At 36.9% G+C, this 15,107-nt stretch overlaps 1 protein-coding gene across 1 annotated transcript; it reads left to right on the top strand.

The window, feature by feature from the left end:
• The first annotated feature begins 1,148 nt into the window (after nt 1-1,148).
• LOC128948938 (kinetochore protein NDC80 homolog) lies at nt 1,149-14,441 on the top strand. The gene is made up of 16 exons (XM_054293695.1): nt 1,149-1,249; nt 1,738-1,824; nt 2,581-2,704; nt 2,832-3,004; nt 4,197-4,299; nt 5,119-5,208; nt 6,478-6,571; nt 7,693-7,799; nt 8,614-8,758; nt 9,056-9,261; nt 10,448-10,600; nt 10,873-10,962; nt 11,755-11,847; nt 13,341-13,471; nt 13,847-13,949; nt 14,304-14,441. The coding sequence occupies exons 1-16, from the start codon at nt 1,149-1,151 to the stop codon at nt 14,439-14,441; spliced, it is 1,938 nt and encodes a 645-aa protein (XP_054149670.1).
• The last annotated feature ends 666 nt before the right edge of the window (nt 14,442-15,107 follow it).

The following is a 15,107-nucleotide window of genomic DNA, read 5'->3' as shown; positions in this document are numbered from 1 at the left end:
CCTGGCTGGCCAAAGCTCAAGTTGAACCTCAAATCCCTGTTCTGGAAATATGGGACCAGTAGCATTGGATTTGTCTCTTTTGATCCAACTATATACAAGCATAGTTTTCTTAATTAAAACTGTAAATATTTAATATAATGGGAGGGTTAACAGGGTAAACAGGTCTTTTCCAACCTAATTGATTCTGTTATTCTAGAAGCTAATTGCTTGCTATGATTGTGAAAATTCATTCTCTCTGTGGTTGGTCCCAGTTAAAGTAATGGAATAATGCAGATTCTTCCCCAGACACAGTGAGAAATGCTGCCCTATGAATTGAGCTTGAGCTAAACTTTTGTGGTTTGTGAGTAATGGAACTGGAAGCAAAATGAAGCAACGGTTTATATTAATAATGTGTTTTGGTAGCATCTGTAATAGAGGGACTTTTTATTAGTTATAATTCAGTCATTTAAGCCCATCCCACAAATAAAGTAGAACCTCTGTAGAGGGCAGAAGCAGGCAATTTTTGTGACAATGTTTTGTGAGATCTGTTTACTTCAAATTCCCCCTTAATGCCACAGTGGGGATAATGGGCTTAATATTCCAGTTTTATTTATATTCTGCATGCAAATTCTGAAGAGAGCCATAATATTATCTCAGAATAGGTTTTCCAGTTATTGTGCTGTAATACTGGGAGATCAGTTGCAGAGGAATGGGCGGGCTCAGAACAAGAAGCTCAGGAGCTGATGTACAGCAGACGTGCTGTAAGCAGTACTTGTGTACTCGTGGTAGTGTGGCCTTTTTCCCAGTGGACTGAAATGAAAAATTTCTCAAGCTCTTTTGCTTTTGGGACCCGTAGGTCTGAAATGACCAAATATAAAGAAAGGCAAAACAGTAGGTTTGGAAGGAACAATAACACTTTTTATCAATAAAATGGTTGATTTAAAGGGCTGTGGCTGCTCTTATGTATTTGTGGAGTCTAACATAATTTTTTTTCTTTCTTCTTTTTTTTGGGTTTTTTTTTTTTTTTTTTTTGGTCCAATGTACAGGTCTACTTGTTTATTCTGAGCCTTTGGAAAATCATTGTGGCATTTAGAAAAGAAAATACCCTTAGGTCCTGGATTTTCTGATACTGCTGGAATACTGAGGGATTGTGGTTTACAGCAGTCACAATGAGTGGAAGCTCGAGTATTGCTGGAAGCAGCAGTCGACAATCTAAGATGGCACTGAGAGTGCAGGACACCAACAAGACGGATCTTCAGACACCTCAGCTGTAAGTCTGGCTGGTCATGTTGCTAAAAATAAGTATATAAAACTAATTCTGAAGAGATTTATCATAGTGTGTTTGAGTGTGAGTAGCAACTGAGGGGAAAAAAACAAGACAGTGAGAAGAAGGCTCCCTACAGCCAAGGGTGTTTGCACATGTGCTCCAGTTTTGCAAAAATACTTCCTTTCTGTGTACTTGTGTCATGTTTCAAATTGTAACACTTTGTTACATGTTTCTGAGGAGATAGCTGGATGCATCAGTTAACCTTTCTAAGATGTTGGGGGATGAAGGCGCTTAGGAATATATGACTGTTTGTATCACTCTTGTATGAGCTATGTATGGTCTATGCTGGGGTCTATTCCTATGTCTATTCCTTTTAAATATTCCTTAAATATTTTAGATTCTATTTACAGTCCTGTACTATAAGAGCTACTTACTATAGCTCTTGTATGAATTGGTAGTAGTAGTCACTTGAATCTTTTTCTGCTCCTCAGGAAGGACAGAAGCACCTTTGAGAAGCTGAGCATGAGCAAACCTACATCTGTAGCTTCAGAAGGAAAAGCCAGCTGTTTGGGGAACAGGTATGGATAGCTTTTGTTGTCTGCACTGTACATTAAAACAAAAATGGTCCTCTAATTTTGGTATTTTTCTTTCTTGACAGATTTTCACTATAGGGAATGATGGATCTGAGGCAAGCAGACCTTCAGGTCTGCCTTCCTCCAGTCCTTGGTCGCTAAACAATAATGCTCTGGAGCAGGAATTGCTTTGGGAGTTGCTTTTTTTTTTTTCTTTTGGGAATGATGTGCACTGCAGACCTTAAGAGTATCTCAATACATTTTCTTGTTTAAGGAAGAAAGACATCTGAAGTATACTCTGCATTAGTTTCCTCTCTCTAAGATACTAACTTTCCAAAACTCTATAATCTTTCTACTTAGCTCATGACTTTCTGTGTTATGGGTATCTTCTTGATAGTACCCCATTGTTGCAGGGGTTATTCCTTTTAAATATTCCTTAAATATTTTTAGAGTTTATTTACAGTCACCAACATTATTTTTTTTCATCTTTGGGGTATTTTTCTGCTCTCTAAAAGTTTATTTATTTCAATAAAATGAAGAAAGTATTCATCTAGGATGCAGTAATCTTTGTTGTACTTATGGCATTGTGACTTCCAGGGTGATGATGTTTTTCCAATGACCTTAAACAAAGAGAAAACTTCAAGTATCACTTTGTATAACAAATGGAAAGAAAACATAAAGCTAGCAGTTGTGCCTTAAACATGAAGAGAGTTCTTCTTTCTATGTATTGTCACAAGACCTGTATTCATTGTCTGTCCCTAGCGCGAGCGGGGCTGGAGGGTCAAGCAGCAGCCTGTACGGTGTGTTTGGGACAAAAAAGATAAAGGATCCCAGGCCCCTTCATGACAAGACATTCATCCAACAATGTATCCAAAAGCTTTATGAGGTAACATATGAACTTGTTCTGCATGTATGTTATGAGGTGTAAAATGTGCTAGGCAAAGTGGTTATTTCCCTTGGTTTCAACTATAAATTTTATTTAGTGACTGGTATTCCGTGTTTCTTTTGCACAGTTCCTTGTTGAGAATGCTTATGCCCACGATGTTTCCGTGAAATCACTACAATCTCCATCAGTTAAGGACTTTTTAAAGATCTTCACCTTTATCTACAAATTCCTCTGCCCTTCTTATGAACTGCCTGACTCAAAATTTGAAGAGGAAATTCCCAAAATTTTCAAAGCCCTTGGGTAAGATGATTATTGTTAGTCTCCTGGGCTGAATAGATATGCTATGGCTAGAAATTTAAAAGCTAAGAATTCTGCATTGATAGTTGGGCGGAATGGATAGGTTTATTTATTCAGATGAGACTCTAAAAGTACAATGTTGTGATTGTTTTGTTTCACTTTTGTTTAACTCTAGATTTACTCTCTGATTTTCAGCATCTGCTATACATTTTATATTTGAATTTACAGAACTATAAGCTCTGGGAATCTTGCTTTGTCATGTAAAATTTAATTGATTATTTGTATAGAACTTTGGAGGACAAGGCACAATTTTCTTTTACAGGCCTTTCTGTTCATTTTGTTAGAATCTAAGAACTAAAATTTCCAGAATTTTGGATCAAGACAATTTAATTTTAGTTTAAACAAATTTAATTTAGTTTAAAATATGTTTTCCTGCAATTTTTCTCATTCTGCCTTCAAAGCAGAATGTGGAAATAACAAAATTACTGTTGAGGGGAGAAAAACACTAAGTAGCTGAGTGGTTTACTGCTGAATTTGTTCAGTGTTTGAAATCATTAATGCCCCAACATTGTCTTGGAAAGAAAATCCTCTGCCTCTTGATAACAGTGAATTTTCAGTCTCATTTAAAAAAAAAAACAGGGACTGTATACCCATGATGGTGTCAGAGTGCCAGGGCTCCTTAAATGTAGGTGCAAATCTTTTTTGCACACTTCTCAGCATTTTAATAAAGTTTTGTTTTAATCTATAACATTTGAAACTGCTGATATAGCTTAAAATGTTGCAAAGGATTCCACTCTGCTGCACCAGGGGTGTAATTCTGGATAAAATGACTAATTCTGACAAGTCACTTGAAGTTTTGGGAGCTCAAGGAGCATCTGGATGACACTCTGGATCATATGGTTTAGTTGTAGGCAGTCCTATGAGGAGCAGGGAGTTGGATTTGTAGATCCTTACAGGTCCCTTTCAGGCCATGTTATTCCATGAGTTGCAAAATGAGAAACCCATGATAATTGAATAGAATTGTACTGTCAGAACTCAACTAATTTCCTTTGAAGTACAGTAGAATTGAGTTTGCTCTTCCTTCTGTGCTTTCATCTACATAGAAAAACATGCTGCTTTGTTTTCAAAATGTGCTGGTTTGTTTTCATCACTGTCTGCCACAGCTATTAAAAGTGTATCTTCTTTGGCCGTACAGGTACCCCTTTGCTCTGTCAAAAAACTCCATGTACGCTGTGGGAGCACCACGAACCTGGCCTCAGATTGTGGCAGCTTTGATTTGGTTAATTGATTGTGTCAAGGTAATGTTTGTCTTAAGATAAATATTTTCACTTTCCAGGCTGGAATGTTAGTTTCAATACAGATTCAGTACGTATTTTCTACAAATCTTTGTTTAACATATATGTAAACATATATGTTCTTAGCTGTCATCTGGGAGCTGACCCTTGGCCTAATGTTTTGGTAACTTTTAAAGTGAGCTTTTCATGTTATATTATGATAGGGTTTTTTCTTTACATGTATGCACTGGATAAATTAATGTATAAAAGGAGGTGGCAAAATGCTGATCTGTACATACAATAAACGTGAGAAGTTAATGAGTATAATCACCGAATGGAACGTGTATCTCCAGCGCAAATGTTGTGACATCTGCCATTCTCCCCTAAATTTGAAATCTAAGGATGGGATTTTCAATTGAAATGATTCAAATGTTCTGTGATTCTGATACAGAGTGGCAAGTTTTTGGTTTGAGTGGGGTGTTTTTTATTTAATCTTGGTTTTGTTTGGTTTGTTTGGGTTTTTTAGTAGTCCTAACAGTTGTTGCTGCCAACTCAGGACTGAGCAAAATTTGGCATCTGTGACAGAAGTTGACCACTGCTGAATTGAGTGCCCAGGAAAACCCTGTCCTTTTCTGCTCAAAAGACACGAGAGAATTTGGCAGTGTTGACTGTCTAGCTCATGCCTCTTTACCTGTGTGTTTAGTCAGCTCAACACAGGTTCATTCCAACCTGCCTGCTGAAATCCTAATCCAGTGTTACTCTGCTTCTTTTCACGAAAACCAGCATGGAAACTAATGGATGTCTTCATGTTTGCTCTTTGTTGTGTGCACCTCTGCTTTTCAGCTGTACAATGCGATCAGGGAAAATGCACCATCGTTCGATGACACACAGAGCTGGGGAGGAGAGACAGATGATGGAATTGTACATAAAAAGGTACCATAAAAAGGAAATTAGTATCAGAATTGCTTAACTGGATTTTGCCATGTGCTGTAACAACACAATTTAATTACAGTTTAGATTGCTGGGTCATGTATTTATAGATTCTGTTCCCTTTTATATTCACAATGCTTTCTAGGAGGTAGAGTAGCATTGTGTAAAAAACCTGATCAACTATTTCCTGAGCAGGTATGATGATCAGTCTATTGGTGTAGACTGGGTATTAAACAAAATATTCTCTTTATTTTATATTCACCTTATTCTGCAAGTATATACTGTTGTCCTTTGTAGAGAAAGGGCATCATTATGCTGTTTATTTTTTTAGAGTTTCCGAAATATTTTCCTTTAGCTCTCAAGACCTCTGAGGTTAACTGCAGTGCAGTATAAAGACAGTGACTTAATTCTAAATATAGTGACTTGTGCCAATATCTACTCAGTTTACTATGTAAAAATTGGTTGTAAAGTTTTATTTCTGAGCCACAAAATAGGGTGGCAGTATAATTTGAGCTCTTAATCCAACAGCTTGCTTTCTTTTTAATTTATCATGGATTATTAGAACTACTCAGATTTAACTCAGTGTTAAATCACAGCAGGTGTTTGGAGAGGGTTGCATTATAAGCTAAAACATTTAATTAGAAATTGCAAAAATAAAGTAAAATCATAATTTTGGACTAAGGTTACAACATGATGGTTGGCAACTAACAATGCTTTTAAACGAAATACGTTCTTCTACATTGGCACTTCTGCATATATATATAGATACAAAATTCACAATACTGGTGTAATTGCTTCTGAAGCATCTGTGACTTAGTGTCCAGCAAATTCTTTTTGGGTAACCTTTCTTTAATTCTAGATAAGAGTACTTTGAGACCTGCAGATCTGAATTTTAATGGTCATATTTATAGAAAAGGCCTGTTAAACAGAGCTGCAGTTTCCATAAACTAGCCTGAGAGAATCATATGCATCAAGATGAAAAATTCTTAAATATTCTATCTACAATATTTGTTAAATATCTTTTTAAGAAATACAGGATTTCCAGACCTTTCTTAGTGTGAATTATAGTTGTCTCCTTCTGCCTGAATATATAATCTGTTGACATTCTATGTTCAAAGGGAGGAAAAAAAATTAATTTTACAAAAGTACAATCGAAGCATTAAGGATATTTTTGATGTCTGTTTAATTCCACTGATTGAGTAGCTTTAGACTATCCAGATATTTTACAGGTCTTGGAATTGTTGAAATGAAAGATTTTTAAATTGCTTTCAGCTTTTCATGGACTACTGTGTGAAGTGCTATGATCTTTCCATGAAAGGGAGAGATACCTTTGAAGAGTTGGATGCTGAAGTGCAGTCAAAATTAAGTAAGTTTTTAAATTCTAAGTATTCAATTGTGTTACTGGTTTCCTTTCTCCTAGCATCAGTTTGTTCAGTTTATGAGTGAAAGTGATCTAAGGGAGTCTGAAACACCTAAGTATGTTTCAGTTACTTCAACTTAATGCTCTCTTTTTTAAGTGTATTTTGAGCAGTACAGATGGGTAGGTCATGATCTGCTATCAGCTGTAGCTGTGTCACCTGATTTTTTAATGTCTTTGTCACAGAAAACCAGTATACAATTCTTCAGATGTGAACTCCATCTATGCAGATGGCTCTTGTTTCTGTCTGGAAAAGCTAACAATTAAAAAAAAGAAAAATATTTTCAGAGGATGCACAGCTGACAAGAAAGTTCAGCTTTTGAAGATCTGAAAGCAGTCTGCAAGAGTTCCAAACTCTGTTGTGAGGGTTCTGTATGTGATTCAGCATGCACCTGTGTTTGTCTTCAGGGAGGTAGAAAATTATTGGGTTTTTTTGACTCGCTCATTTCACCACCTGCAGAAATACAAACACAATGTGAGAAAAGGAAGAAAAACATGTCTTACTTTCTTTGCTCTCCTATGAAAAGCCAGACTAAGGGCCCTTTGTTTGCAAACTGGGGCCATCAATTGGAGAGGAAACAAGATACCACACTGTTACTGGATATTGGGAAAAAATAATGATCCCATTTTTTGGCAAAGCCAAATTAAGTTGGGGAAAAGATGCCTCAAGAAGCAAGGAAGTATATGGATAAGAAAGAGGTTGTTAAGTAAGTTTGATTTGTTCTAGCTTCACAAGGTAGTCCTGACTTGTACACTCTCCTGTGGTGTGGGCTGCATGAGAGTTTGGAAACCCTTACCTCTTGGGAGTGACTTTGGCATGAGAACTCTTTCTGACATGAGGACCGAGAAACCCATTTCTCTTCTTGTTTCTTCTGGGGTTTTTGCCTGGTTACATTTTAATGAAAGGTTTTTCTGGTAAGTTTCTTGGTTGTTTTTAGTTATTTTTTAGTGAAAAATAATTATCTAGATAATGGGTATTTACTGTGCTGAAGCTCAAGTTCAGGTACTCAAAATAGGTGGTGATATTGAGATAAATTTGTAACTCGAGTCTCTCTTCTGCTCTCCCACAGAGGATTTATTTAATGTAGATCCATTCCAGATGGAAAGTTTAGAAGCTGAGAACAAAAGACTTCAAGAAGAGATTGCAAGACTAGAAAAAGAAAAGGAAAGTGAGCAGGTTAGTAAATTGTGTCTGTTTTTATGGAGGAGTTGAATTTTATAATATCGACCATTTCTGAATGAAGATACTTATGATACATAACAAATGGAAAAATTTCAGTGCTTTGAGATTTTAATTAGGCCAGATTTTTACAGACTCTATACTATTAGAGAACAAGGCTTTTTTCTGTGGAATCTTCAGTACCTATTTGTTTGATAATGTGCAGGTATTTACAGGTAATAAGGTCTTATATTGACTGAAATATCAATAAAATACTTGAACCAAATTTTTTAATATAAATGTCAACATTATTTTTTTCAAGTGTGTTGGTATTCAAATATGAGGCATGGGATTCAGTGGTAACAAATATATTTTATGGAAAATACTTTGCTTGAAACTCTGGATTCTGCTTTTAATACATCCTGAGTTTAAAAATGGGTTAGTGGCTGTGCAGGTGGCAAATTGAAATTCCTGCCAACTGTGCAAAATGTGCTGAGTTTATTCCTGGTTTTCCATGCCCCTGTTTCATCTGCCCTCCATGTATTATTAGAGTTAAGTTGTGGACTACCTGTAGTAAGAATTGTCTAAAGCACTGTCTGATGCAAATGAGAGACATAATGCTGAAATGCAAGAATCTTTTCAGCCTTCTTTGCTTTTATTTTAAAGGTGTCCTGACTGGACTTAGCTGTCACAGAGATAAAAAATTATTAAAGTTCTTTATTCTATATTTGTGCTGTTGATGTTGATCAATTACTCTACTGTCTTATCTGGAAAGTGAAGTCATTATTTTATATTTATCTAAGAGTGGTTGTTCTTTTCACCCATTTCCTAGGATCGTATAGCAACGCTACGAAATGTGAAATCGTCCCTTGAAGCAGACGTCCAGAACTACCAGGCTTATTTCGCTAAAATGAAATCTCATATATCCATCCTTGATCAAAAACTGGAAAGTGTTAATGATGAAGTTGAGGCAGCAGGTAAGGAGGACTTGATCACAGTCAGGACAGTGAAGCTAGAAATAGTCTTCAAATAATTGTAGTTCTTAGCTTGAGAGCAGAGCAAGGTACTTGGAGTAGCACGATGCTACAAATAAACTTTCCAGAATGAATTGCTAATAAAAATTTGTTTTTTGTCTGATAGCTCTCTGTACACTGGAGTAATGAAATGGTAATGTTATGTAATAACTGTGTCATTTACTCATACAATACAGAGGTGAGGTTTATGTATATAGGCTGGTATTTTATGTCCATTTCACAAATGTTTTATGTACTTAGAGGCAGAAGTAGAAGCCACGAAGCGGGAGAATGCCCGGCTCCGGCACATCTTAGATAACCAGAAGTACTCAGCTGCAGACATTGAGAGAATAAATCACGAGAGAAATGAGCTGCAGCAAACCATTAACAAGCTGAATAAGGAGCTGCAAGAAGAACGAGAACTGATGTGGAATGAAGAGATGAAATATGCTAGGAAGAGAGACGCGGTATGTGAAAACCCCACAACACTCAGAGGTGGCTGCCAGTTTTCATCATGCAAGCTTAAAATTGGATTCTTGATAATTTCTTTCCTAAATAATCGAACACCACCATACGTGTATCTAACCAGGCAAAACTGACAAGAATGGCCTCTGTTTACAGTATCTCTGAAAAATGTTGCGCGTTTTCCCCTTTTTCTGTTTTGCACTGAGTGGAAATGTACTTTTTTCCTGCATCGTAAGAGATGTGTCTAGAATATGAAGCATGGTAAGCTGTCACTGCTGTAGCATTTAGAGCTTTGATAACATTAGCATGCCATTGCTTTGATAACACAAGAAATTACAGGCTAATGTTAATATTTCAGAGCAAGGAAGTAAGGCAAAACTAGTGAATTTGAATCAATAGTTTTGCATGCATTTAGGGCCTGATTAGTTCTTTGTGTAGCAGTTGTAACATATTTCAAGGGCCAAGTTCAATCCCTTCAAACAGAGTGAAAAGATATAGTCCTGGAAGTGATGGGATTTAAAAGCTTCTGCTTTGCCAATTGGAGAACTAAAGAAAAAATTTCAAATATGTTTGGTAGGGTCACCCTTTATCAAGCACTTTTATCAACTTAAATCCTCAGGTGCAAGTATGAAGCATATAAAACTGGAAAAAAAACCCCTGGGGTCTTTAATGTTTGCATTTAATAGCACTCATTAATTAGAAATTAAAGCATTTAATAAGCTTTGTTTAAAGGCATGCTCAAGTTAGTTTGTTGTTAGCATGTGTGGCTGTGTAGCATTTCCTGTCAAAACTAATGAGAGAAGGCATATTGACCTTATAACTGATCATTTGTTTAGTATTATTTTCCAGCACATTTTTAGTTCCCAATCAGCTAATTCTCAAAAACTTGAGGCAGGAAAAATTATGGCAGATGAATACGGAAAACCACAGGTGAAAGCATTCAGTGTTCTCAGCCATAGACACTAAGAAACCTCAGTGTGCAAACTCTGAACGAACCATAAAACAGTACCTAATGCAGCAAACTGCTGTGCTGGCATTGCATGCAGCTCTTGAATACTGTGGGGTAGCAAGGAATTATGGCTACAGAGAGCAACTCAGGAACTTGTTTAAAGTACTATATGAATACTTCTTGCACATCTTTTCACTTGTATCTCTTCTATGATTTGTGCCCTTTTCTCCTCTGAGCAGATTGGAAAGCAACTGGCAGAGTATCATAAACTGGCTCGAAAGCTGAAATTAATTCCAGTAAGTGCTGAGAATTCCAAAGGCCACGACTTTACCATGCACGTTAATCCTGATTTAGGACCAAATTTCCTAGTCAAATACAGAACTCAGATCATGGTAAGTAGAATCAACACTGAAGGCTTTAGATAGCACTCACAAAAAAAAAGTGTTTCTTTGGGAATGCTGGGAAGGTCTCTCAATCTCACAATGAAATGTCATTGAAAAGCTTGTGTGATGAGTCACCATAATGACATTGCAGTATATGAAAGAGATTTGGTATGGGAGAATACAGTAGCCTAAAAAAAATAAAAGGGAAAGATGTACTGGGGTGCATCTTGGTTCAGATTAGCAAATTGCATTTGTTCAATCTTCTTGTATACGTATTACAGGCTCCCCTCATGGAGATCATCAACGAGACTGAGGAAGAAATTAGTAAAGCCACTCAACGGAAATTTACTCTGGAAGACACTTTGGAACAGGTGAGTTAGTTAAAGAAGATTAACGCTAAGATACCAACCCCAAAACCTTATCTGCCTCTTTCATTCAACTTTTTGCATAGTTAAAGTGTGATGTGTTGGGTTGGTTTCTTGAATTACTTGGGGTTTTTCTGAGGACAAGTAGAGGGGGAGAAACTGTGAGAAAACTGCTTTTATTGTAATGGAACCTAAAAGTTTTTCTAAGAACTGAGGTCTTTGTTGGTTGAAATATCGTGTATTCCCTGAATTAAAGTTTATGTAGCTTACATATACTTGACCATAACCATTGGAAGTATTTGTTTCTAATAAGTTGCCCGTTCCAGTTGATTGTGTGGCTTACCATCACCGACAAATTGTCATCGGGAAGATTTTTAGTACTATTGGATTTGGGACAGATTGAAAGAAGGAGAATTTTATTTCCTCGTTCGTCTACCTGAGCATGGTGTTCTGCGGTATGGAATGTCCTCTTGGCCAGCTGGCCTCGCTATGCACCTTCCCAGTCTCTTGCCTGTCCCTGCCCTGCTCAGTGAGGGGCCCTGGGAAGCACAGAAAGCCTTGGACTGCTGTGCTAGCGCTATTCAGCAGTAGCCAAAACTTGGTGTGTTACCAACACTGTTTTAGCCCCTCATCCAAAACAAAGCATAACATAGGCTGCTATGAAGAAAGATAATGCCATCCCAGCCTAGCCTAGTTTAATGGTTTAACCTGTTTAACCAGGTGTGGTTTGTGATGGCATGGATTTATATGTTGGAATTCTTTTTGAACCATACTTCCTTGGTTATGTTTTCGTCCTAGGTGAATATAATGCTAAAGGACAAGAAACGCAGTGTGAAAATGCTGACAGAAGAAGCTGAAGAGCTGGATGATCTTTACCAGCAGAAGCTTAAGGTACAACTTCTTACACCTTGATGACAACTTATCCTTAATGATAGCCTTATCCTTAATTTTTGTATTTATCGATAAATTTTTGGGTTGCATTTTTGTTTGGGCTTCTGCCTTTACCTTCTTCCTTCCCTCTTAGAGGATTTTTTCATTCTTTTCAGAAAAGTGATTTGACTGCCACCTTAACTGAATCAATTTTCACTTTCTTGTAAGAGAATCTGGCATCCTACTGTAGCAGATCCTGTAAATCATAAATTCCTGCATCCAGTAATAAAAGCAGCAACAATCATCTGCCCTCACGATGTCTCCGGGCATGTGCTTGAAGGAAATTTTAGGATCAACAGAACCTGTCTTGTCTAATCGATTTGTATATAATAAATACATTTTTACAGTTTTTAGTAAACATGTTTAATCAGCTTCTGTAAAAACAAAGGAAAACATTGACCAAAAGCATGTTAAATTGTTTTAATGATCTCAAACTGTTACTTCCTTTAGCTTCCTTTGCCAGCACAGGAGCAGTCCCTATTCTTTTCCCCACTTGCAGTTCAGCAACAAAACATAACCCTCTCTGTTAACAACTGAGTGGCTATTTTGGTAGCTCCCAACTTCTCTGACAACACTGCTTTAGCGGGGCCGTGGTGCCCTGCAGAAAAATGTTCTTTGAACTACACCAATATTTACCATATGTGCTCCTGTAAATCCAAACTCCTGTGCTACAGCCATGAAACAGGGCTATTTCGCTGCTAATACCTGCTGAGGCAGGTGTATATATAGGTTTATAAAGGCAATTAATTTAGTTTCTATTTTTCAAAACCACATGACATTTACCTTTTGATCTGTGCTCTTGCATATACTTTTCTCTAAAGTTAAGCTCATAAAATACACACTTGCCACCAGACGCTTAGTCATTTAATTCCTCTTCTAATATTTAAAATGCTTTTTGTAAGTCTTAAGTATTAAAATTATTTTTGAAGGATTTTTTCAGTAATCTACCAAAATTGCACGTTGAGTTGACGTCAGAATTTTGTTTGGTTTTGTGGACTGTATAGCATCAACAGTGTCATTCTCCTAGAAGAGATGATTATTTGGAATTATACTCTCTTTCAGACAAAAAAGAAAAGCTATTTTCTTACTCAGATGTGGTTGTATTTTTTAACCTAGAAACAGTTGTTCATAATGTGCCATTTCTAAGCTATTTAGACTATCTAAACAACACTTTGTGAGCTTTAACTCGGAAGGGAAAGTAGCTGCAACACAGGCCTTTAAATGTGGTTAAAGGAATAAAGAGATGGTTAGGCTTATTCTGGGATGGGGATGATACAGAAACTTTAGGTTTGGGAGGGATATCCTTGGGGCTTTTTTCAGTTCTGAACTTGGAACTATTTGCGTGAATTTTGAATTCAAGTATTAGGATATAATCAGGTAACAGAAAGAAAAAAAGATCCGAATTATACTTGAGAGAGGCCATTTTTTTTTCTTCTCCTTCCTTATGACAACAGGAGATAGAAGAAGAAGACAAGAAATATGCAAATGAATGGGAATTGTTTAAGAAGCATAAACAATTACTTGAGAGTGGTGTCTATGATGGGCTCAGTGAAGCTGCAACTGAATTGCATGATATCGAAAGAGAGTAAGGCTCCTAACTTCCATGTCTGCCTTGTTTATTTTGGTTTTTAAGGATAAAGATATTTTCTGGAATGTAACATACAGTTGTTTCATCAGGTATCCATCTCAGTGTGTTAATTTCACAAGTTAACAACTGAAAGATGTTTCTCCTCAACAGTATTTTGCTAAAATATTTGTCTGCTGTATCAGAACTCCTGTTTTCCGCGTAAGGGTTTTTCTTTAAGTTGAGCATTAATATATTGTAACTCGCTTCAAATTAATACTAATGGAAAAAAAAGTATGGCTAAACGTGATGATAAATCAGACTTGAAGTGATTGTTTTAAATGTCAGGAATTCTCCAATTATGGACATGACCTTCTGAGTATCTTTACCTTTTAGATATCAAGTTGTTTTGCAAAGAACAACAGAAGAGAACAAAAAAATTGATGCTAACTTGAGTCGTCTTGTAGAAACAGTTGCTACTCATATAGAATCTATAGTGGTAAGCTAAAATTTGATATTCAGAATTAAATCTCTCTAGAGACATTTTGCAGTTAAACACTTGGAAATTAGAGCTTACTCTTTCTAAGGAAGTATCAGTTATTTAGCTGCTACTAAGCCTGCGGATTCTAGTTAAATTTTCTGACAAAACCTTTGGTGTAAATAATCAGAATTGGTTGTTAAGTGTCAGCAGTAACATCCTGTCAGGTTAAACCTGCTTCTGAGAGGCGTCTTTCAGGAAGGTGTTTAACTGAAATCAGTTAACCTGTGCAATGACTGCTTAAAATGCTTTAGCAGAATCAGTAAAATACAGGCCATGACAGAGCTAATAAAGCTCTCTGTACCTCTTTTCTAGAAATACCTTGAAGAACAGAATGCAAGAATAGAAAGAGACGATGAAGAATTCATGCCTGAAGGTCTATTGTCAAACCTGACCAGCATCCTAGACACTTATAAAAAGAAGGCTGAAAGTGTCTTATCACTAGAAAAATGAAGATAAGATTTTGGTCCCATTCAGTGCCATTTTTTGCCATTTTAGCCCCATTGTAGTGCGTTTTTTTGCTATTTTAGGGTATTTTGGTACCATTTTGTGCCACTGATCGTGCCTTAGGCTGCTGTGGACGCTCTGGGTGTCGGCGCAGTCAGGCTGGCCCAGCCTCAGTGCCCGGCGCAGCGCCCGCCTGGCGCCCTCGAAATCACCCAGGGACAGCAGCACCTTCAGGGAAAACACAGAGAATGAGCAAAAATCCCAGGGAATTCCCCCCAAAAAATGAGAAATGTTCAAAAAATTCCCAGAATTCCCAAAAAAATCCCGTGAAATTCAGAAAAAAATTATAAAAAAAATTCCCAAAATCCCCAAAATCGCTCAATGAACAGTGAGCAAAAATTCCTGGGAATTCCCAAAAAATTTAATGGAGTTCCCAAAAAAATTGGGAAATTCTCAAAAAATTCCCAGAATTCCCCCCAAAAAATCCCGTGAAATTCCCCCCAAAAATTTGATGGAATGATCAAAAAATCCCAAAAACCCCACGGAATTACAAAAAAAAATTTTAAAAAATTGCAAAAATTTCTAGAAAATTTCCTGAAATTCCCGAATTTCCCTGGGTGCCCTCGGCCTCCTGGGGCTCCTCAGGGATTTTGGGGAATTCGGGAATCTCGG

Source organism: Melozone crissalis, unplaced genomic scaffold (genome assembly GCF_028551555.1).
Source record: "Melozone crissalis strain CALT ecotype California unplaced genomic scaffold, PUWL_Pcris_2 ptg000178l_1, whole genome shotgun sequence".
Classification (NCBI taxonomy): domain Eukaryota; kingdom Metazoa; phylum Chordata; class Aves; order Passeriformes; family Passerellidae; genus Melozone; species Melozone crissalis.
Note: the sequence above shows the minus strand (reverse complement) of the source record. Positions and strands in the feature narration are given on the sequence as shown.